At 32.6% G+C, this 8,263-nt stretch overlaps 1 protein-coding gene across 1 annotated transcript; it reads right to left on the reverse strand.

The window, feature by feature from the left end:
* Nucleotides 1–976: 976 nt before the first annotated feature.
* On the reverse strand, nt 977–6,338 carry LOC107002919. Its single transcript, XM_015201127.2, has 6 exons — nt 6,124–6,338; nt 4,843–5,322; nt 4,330–4,418; nt 3,900–3,999; nt 2,225–2,452; nt 977–1,314 (listed from the first exon to the last, which is right to left on the reverse strand). The coding sequence occupies exons 1-5, from the start codon at nt 6,262–6,264 to the stop codon at nt 2,252–2,254; spliced, it is 1,011 nt and encodes a 336-aa protein (XP_015056613.1). The 5' UTR covers nt 6,265–6,338; the 3' UTR covers nt 977–1,314; nt 2,225–2,251.
* Between the last annotated feature and the right edge of the window lie 1,925 nt (nt 6,339–8,263).

Raw genomic sequence — 8,263 nt, forward strand, 5'->3', positions numbered from 1 at the left:
TATTACATCGTAACCTAATTAAGAAATCGTTAACATTAAAGGACTAAAATATCGAATTCATAACACCATTCTCTCGGTAGGTTGAGCCTCCTTCGATGGATCGATCTAACCATAATGCTTATAGATAGCTTATCGCGAATCATATTTTATTATAAATTTACTAAGAAAATAAATTTTAGAAACCATACTACCCCTAACTAGTCATACAATTATTTTAGTTGAAAAGTTGGTTAGAGATAGCAAAAGATGATAATATTTAATTAATTAATACATAGAAAAAAATATGAAGAAAGTAAAGAATTTAAATGATAAAACTCAAAAAATCTTTGAGAATAGAAATATATCTCACAATGTTCGTGAAAAAATGAGAATAATTCATTTGACTATATTGAGAATAGAAATATACATCTTACAATGTCTGGTCAATTTATATTTACATTTTCTTTTTTTAATGTGTTTTAAAAAAAATATTGAATTTTTATATTTAAAATAATAGACGTCTATTCTCATTTCTATCTTAATAGAAAAAGTTATCACCATGTAAAATAGTGACACATATTTATCCACATATTGTCACAAGATTCATTTGCATCAAACTCTCCTCTTTTTTTTTTATCATATAGTCGAAATAAAATACTCAAAATATTAAAGTTTTACTTATTAAAACAAAAAGTAGTACAAGTACTTTTGGCAATTCGTTTTCCTTATGGTCTGGAATGAAAACGAAATTCAATTGTTTAGAAAATATTCATACACCTCGACTAATTTCACGAAATATTCACGAACGAATTTTGATAAATTCCAACTTCCTATACTTCTTGAGCCTGAGGTTTGATCCAGACTCTGCTAAACTTTAAAAAAATTGTGAATTTCAATACTACACGAAAACGCTAAAAGATTAACGTAAAACATTGTCCATGGAAAACATTTACGTTCCCTCATGAGCAAAGCTCGAAGAAATAGACGAAAAAAGAGATGATCTAAGAAACTAACAAAAGATTTCAAATAGTAAAAAAGGGGTTATATGCATCTCCTGCAATTATCCAGTTGGGCTATTCCCAGAACACAACACACCATATGGGGTTACAATTGACTTACTCTCCTAACACAACATTGAGAACCTTTTATCTAAGATATCTCGAATACATCTACTCTATAACAAAGAATTTTGCAGACGAATGACAAAAGTAGCAGCACCGGTGATATGGAAGAAGTTTACAATTCCAGAACTTCCTTCTATTAAGTTGAATGACGCCAGAGGATCTGTAACGATGATAAGGCAAATCAAATGCAAGGACAGCATGTCGCGTTTGTCTGTGGAAAGAAGTGGGGAGGCAAATATCAGACTATATGAACGAGAAGTTGAACATAAAAAGGAAAACATTCATCAAAAGTATGGAAAATTTACCCTCAACTCAAAAGTACTTTAAAGCTATAACAGAAAGATCTAATAGATACCTACAACTACTGTTTTTGCCGATCCATTAGCATATTTATGTTCTGCTTGCATAGCATGATCATAAAATAGATTACACTAGTCTATCTAGCTGCTTCTACCTTGAAACTAGACTATTTTCGGGGCAAAGGAGCTGCTATATTGTGAAGCCAAAATATCAGTACTGCTTGTCTGCTTGACTAGTGGTGAGTGCAGGTGCTGCTATATTTTAACCATCTTTCTCTTTTCCTTTTTCCTTGCATTTGTCCTTATCTTATTAAATTTGTTTATCTTACCAGTTATCCTCTGTTAAGGTTCAAAACTTCAAATATAACTCGTAGTGAACCAATATCACAACTTACAAGCCATTCATTAAGACAACTACGACAAAGACATACCCAGTACAGTCGCACGTGTGGGGTCTGAGGAGGGGATGTACACAGACCTTATCCCTACCTTGGGGGTAGAGAGGTTGTTTCCGATGTACCCTCGGTCATTAAGACAGCTAGCTTAGGTAATTAGGCAGCTCTGGGAACAACATAGAGCAAACTCAATTTTTCACAAGTTCTGTAAAGTTAGATGGGCATGGAGGACTATAAAGTTGCTACTATCCAAATTCTCATTAAGTTGGAAATTACAAGTAGATAACTTCTTGCACACAAAGATCACAGTAAAAAGAGTCTTTGCAAAATTAAACAAACCAAAACGACAGCTTATATATTAACTTACTAATGTATTCCACTCTAAAATCTGAAGTGCAGAATTTACGTTTCAGAGATAGTGACATACCTTTGACAACTTAGAAGCACAAATATCTCAAGCCATGTTATGATCATTTACTGGATCATCAAGCGGTATTCTACAGATTGATTCTCCAACACTCTTCTTCATAAGAAAATTGGATGAAGAATTTGAGCAATCACTGAAAGCCAGTATTTGTGGCTTTCCAGAAATAGATTTTGCAATGGATTCAACCGCATCAACATAACCTGTCTCAGAAAGAGGTCCATCGATGACCTGAAATACAAAGACTACCATGAGTAATCTCCGAATGGTTCGGAACACATGATGCTAGTGACGTAAATGACATATAAACATCTTGCATATCCATCTCAGAGATCATGAATATAACCTCGAAACCCCAGTCTGACTGGACCATATAATCAAATAAGAGAATACATGATAGTGGCATAACTGCCAAAAATATAACATCCTAAATTTCTCCACAAGAGATAACAATGAATAATCTCAATTACAAGGCAAGATTCAACTTTTTTTTTTGATGAAGTAAGTTGTTTCATTATCGGCATCAAGAAGATGCAAAGAGTACAAAAGAAGATATGCTAGCTCCATTACATGAAAGGCAAGATACAACTTTCTTAAAAAACCAGTATACAAGGCAGGACCCAAATGCTCTGTCCACAATTAGAAAAGAAAAAAATCAAGCGAAAATGTTGAAAACTCTGAATGGAACATAACAAGAAAACATCAAAGTTTAACAGAAAGAGGACACCAGAGTAATGCCAACCATAGAATTGGAAATAAACCAAACGAGAGAGGAGAAAGAGACCTACAGAAATTTTTTGTTTTTCAATATTTTATCATGTAGGGACTGGAAAGGAGAAGAGGAATTGTGGGAGTCACATCTATGCCTATCATTTGGAGACTGCCACCATAATCCTAGCCTTTAACCTGGATATTCCACGAGGGATATTAAGTTCCCAATGAAGAGCCTGTTTGGTTTGCATGTAAATTTGATTCTGATTATTGAAACAAGTGATTGTAGAATAACTAATTTAATATCAATTACTTTCACCTAAAAAATTATGTGGTTAACTGAAAATGTAACTTAAATGAAATCAGGCAGACTCGCCAAATCAAAGAGGCCCTTAAATCTGATTGGTGTCGCTTAGAAAAACTTTCAAAACCTTCCATTTTCTCCACCCACTAAAAATGGAAAATATGTATTGTATACTTATATTAGTTTTCCTTTACTTGTTTTCCACAGAGCAATACGTCATTTGAGTGCCAGTTTGTCTCGCTATTTACAGGGAAAACCTTATCCAAATTCTGCTTTCTATCCAGATCCGTTCTACTTTAGCTATATGCCAGTTTGTGGTTCTTGCAGTTACCTGTTCTTATTTCAATTTGTTACTGCAATTCCTTTTGCTTTCTTGAAGCTTACCCCATTGTGAGGATAAACTGTTTCTCTTTTTTCCCCTTACAGAGAAGACAATAAGAAAATTGCTAGGCACTAACTTTTGCCAAAATAACAAAGCAAAATTTTTTAAATTAGAAATCGTGTGGAAATGGAAAAAAGAGGACTTCTTGTGTTAACTAGAGAGCACAGTAAACCAGTTTCAACCTTTCCCTCCTATTATTTAAATACGAAAACAGTGATAGAAGGACAAAAGATCCAAGATAAAATCAATACATAAGCAAAATGCAAAATAATCAAAATTACCAGGAAAGAAACATCAGAAGTTTTAATGGCACCATGTGAGAGGAGTTCTTGAAGTCTTTCAGGAGTAGAAATAAGAAATTCGGGCTCACAGTTCTTCAGGCTGTCAACAAAAAGTGTAATTATATAAAAACAGGGAAGATAGTGAATTTCTTCAAAAGAAAACAGAAAGCTGGAAAGCACACAAGTAGTTTCTAATTGCAACTAGAGCCAATACAACATGGAAAGCTAATGACACATACACGCAGTTATTTATCTATCATAATAATAACTACATATTGTTATTAACAGAACAAATCATATGCCAAACAGGGAAAGTTAGCAATAAGTCAAGGTTCTGAAAAAAAATAATTATCATCTTTCAAGCAAGACAAATAAATCAATTTTGAGGACTAATAGCCTCAACTATAGAGAAGTTACAGAGGAATCATACCCCTGAATCTGGTGGTCTATAGAAGCACCAGGATGCAGACTCACTGTATGTATTCCAAGAGCTTTCAGAGGCTTGCATATTTTCCGCACCTAAGAAACAATTGAAATGCTTATTAAGATACCACAAGGCGTAGAAGGATACATGTAGATATCCATATAAATTTTCACACATGAACTTACAGCTTAGTGAACATCTACCTAAATTATAATGTAAGCACAGGAAGAATACATGCATGGAGAAGGATAAACTGTTCTGGGTGATTAATTAATTTACTAAAAGAAGTAGGAGATGCATAAAGAAATTCTGTACAACACAAGATATTCTAGGACCTTTTATCCAAAAATCAAGACTTTCAGCTGAAATACTTTCTATCAGAAGTCCAACTAGCTTAAGAAAATAGCTACGTATTATTTTGCAACCATACCATTAGAAATCAATACAACTTTCACAATGTTGTGTTGAACATATTACAAACAATGGAAGCAAAGAAAATTTGGAGAATATTGCACCAACCTTGACAGCTTTCTCTTGGGAGGGAACAAGGAATAAAAGGTAGGGGTTGCTAATTGATAGACCTTCTTTCTCCTTTCTTGATATGGCATCAGCAGTTGTCGCTGCAACCCAAGCAACTTGCTCAGTTGTAGCATGGGCTTGATTTGTACCAATAATATCTTTGCCACTGGTAAAATATTTCCAGAATTCAATTCCCCATGTATGAATGAAGAAAGGCTTTTCCCCTCCACCACTGAAGGCTCCATCCTGCTGAAGGTCATCCTGAATGTTTTTCAAACAGAGAATTAAGAACTTAGATGGAGCATGCATGTGGAACTCTTCCTTTAATTTGTCAGAATTTTGTGGTAAACCGGTCTTCTTAATAGGGTTCTTGCCCTTTTTCGACTGGTTCTGCTTCTTCTTCTTCTTCTTTACATGATCAACTTTTCCATGCCTCTCATTGAATGGATCCTCAGGTGTAGGTAAACTATAGCACATTCCCTGTCGATGGAAGGTAAGAAAAAACAGCAAAATTAACACAACGCAAATTAGCCCCATTAGGCTGGTTGCGACAAATTAATATAGGAGTCATATATATATAAATGTATAGATCCATTCCAATACCACTTAATCTAAGTCCTGCATTTTCCTCTTGGCAGTTTCACATGACGAAAAAAGAAGTGCAAAACTTCGATGGTAACTGGTATGAGCATACATGAATGAATAAGACATGGAGTACTCAATAATCAAACAAATGCACTTCCATAAAGATACACCACCAACAAGATCATACTAAGTAAATGAATTCCTAAACATTTCTCAATTCCTAAGCAACAAAGAAAACAATTCTTTAGAACTTTCCTCACATTTGACAACTTCACAAAAAAGAACTACTCAAGACACTAATGTTGCACACAAATAAAGAATACCCAATTCCTTTAAACTCCATTTGAATGTACCAAAACGAAAATCTTCCTCTTTCATCCACAAAGTCCACTCTTTTACCATTAACTACTTCACAAAAAAAGCTACTTAAAACACTACTTTTGCATACAAATAACGAATACCCAGTTCCTCAAAACACCATTACAACACACCAAAACCTTAATCTTCCTCTTTCTTCCTCAAATCCCTCTCTTAAGCTTTACAAAAAAACTCCTCAAAACACACAACTTCCGTAATCTTTTCTCGATACCCATTTGTCAACACAACATTCCCAGATACTCAACGAAATCTCACATTAAAAATCAACAAACCCAACACCCAAATGGACCAAATGAGTTCATATAATGTGAAATTTACCTCACACATACGGCGTTTGCCGGAAAGTCGACGTTTCTTAGCAGCAATAATTCCAGCGATACGATTAGATACCTTGTCATCTTGCTTCTTTCTACTCTTCTTATTCTTCCTTCTCTGAATGGAATCATCGCTTTTCCCCATAGCTGCTGCTGTTGTTCAAGTGAAAGAGGCGGTTTTTGCAGCTTTGTGTAGTGGCGCTTTTCTCTTTGGTTGATTTATGGGTAGGTTTGATATTTAATCAACAAATCGTGGGTATAACTGTAATTAAGCAAGCACTATCAAAATAAAAAAACATTTATTTGGAATTATTTTATTTGCATATAGAAAAGGAAGTTAATATTCATTTCCAATCGGATATACGTATACTATATCCTTTTCAGACTTCAAATATGAAATTTCAGTCGTAAGTTTGAATAGTTTTGATATACTACCAAAAGAGTAGTTCTTTCCTTTACTAAATGAAGTTTTATTAGGCGCGAATCCAGAATATTTAAACTCTAAAGTGGGTATCAAACATAATATTTTTTTGTATAATGTTATTTTTTATATATAGATTAAGTAGGCGTTTGACGATACAATATCATATCATTATCGTGAGATGGAATTATCATCAATTTCTCGATGATTCCATCTCATGATTTCATATCATGAGATGGAATCTCATATTATTTAAAAATCATGATTTTGGGAATTTCTTATCATGATTTGGGATTTTTAAATACAAAAATTAACCTAGGAGTTTATATTTTGTTAAAACAATACCACATTTTTTATACACAAATCATTTATTTCGTATGCAAATAAAATTTATAGTTATATCATTACTTTTTAACATTTATTATTCTCATAAATATATAATTTATTAGTACTTTAAATTTGATGAATATAAATAATAAAGTAGAAATTAATTTGGTGTATATAAATAAAAATAGAGGGAGTAATACTTTTTTGTTTTGTTTTTCATAATAAAAAAAAACTTCTTTTCATCTACATATGATGTATGTTTAATAATCAACTACTTCGAATATGTTTGAGTTAAACACGAAATGTTTAAAGCAATTCAATATGAAAAAAAGCAAATTTGATGATGTATGTTTAATAATCAACTACTTCCAATATATTTGAGTTAAACACGAAATGTTTAAAGCAATTCAATATGAAAAAAAGAAAATTTGATGATGTATGTTTAATAATCAACTACTTCTAATATGTTTGAGTTAAACAGAAATTAATGCAATGAAAATATATAATTACACATAAGTAAAATAAGGGCATGAACCATTATTATATTAACACAAGATTGTCATAGCTTGATTGTATGGGATGGTATCAACTTAAAAACAAGATGACGATCCAAATAAATCATGCACACGAGTTCACAAATTACATTATGTTCAAAAGCAGACATTTTTATATTGTAGAATAACCAAGTGTTTGAGACAAATAAAAATAAAAGTAGGAAATCAAACTCTAAGTCAAGAACTTTACATACAAAATGGTATAAATATAATTATTTAATTTACTATCGAGTTATTGGTTAACTCGTTAAGAAAAAAACCCAACCCATTAAGAATCGATATCCCAATAACAAAAAAAATCTAAACCGCTAAATCAATAACTTTTTTTCGATTTGAATTATCGATTTCGAATCGATTCTAAACAGCCCTAATGTTAAAGCGTGTAATAATAACAATGATATACATAAAATAATCCAGCAAAAGGGCCAGTGAAAGATACTTTTCCACTACACATGACGCATTAATCTCATCAAAATATAATATTTGAGTTGTTAGAGAAGGAACACATTTATTAGATTCAAACTGAAAACCTTACATTGTTACAAAGTAAAATTGTAGGAGAAACACTACTATTAGACTATTGCCATAAAACTCTTGTGATAAAGAGCCCATTCACGAGAGGAGGCCAACAATTTTTCTCGCGGCAATTCAAGTTTCTTTACTGTTCTACGATCTAAATTATAAAGATATATCTCCTCATCATACAAGTGAATCAAGTAAATCAAAAGTCCACCTTCTTGGAGGTACAAAAACTTAACATCCCAAGCATGCCTGTATCTAATTTCTCTTTCTCTGAGACGCTTACTAAAAGGGAAAATCCACTCATTTAAGAGATTAATCTT

This window comes from Solanum pennellii, chromosome 11 (assembly GCF_001406875.1).
Source record: "Solanum pennellii chromosome 11, SPENNV200".
Lineage (NCBI taxonomy): Eukaryota > Viridiplantae > Streptophyta > Magnoliopsida > Solanales > Solanaceae > Solanum > Solanum pennellii.

Coding starts and splice junctions, on each gene's coding strand:
- LOC107002919 (XM_015201127.2), bottom strand. CDS start 6,264: ATGGGGAAAAGCGATGATTCCATTCAGAGAAGGAAGAATAAGAAGAGT. Junction 4,419..4,842: donor CCCAAGAGAAAGCTGTCAAG/GTTGGTGCAATA, acceptor ATTGTTTCTTAG/GTGCGGAAAATATGCAAGCC. Junction 2,453..3,899: donor CTTCTGATGTTTCTTTCCTG/GTAATTTTGATT, acceptor TTTGTATTTCAG/GTCATCGATGGACCTCTTTC.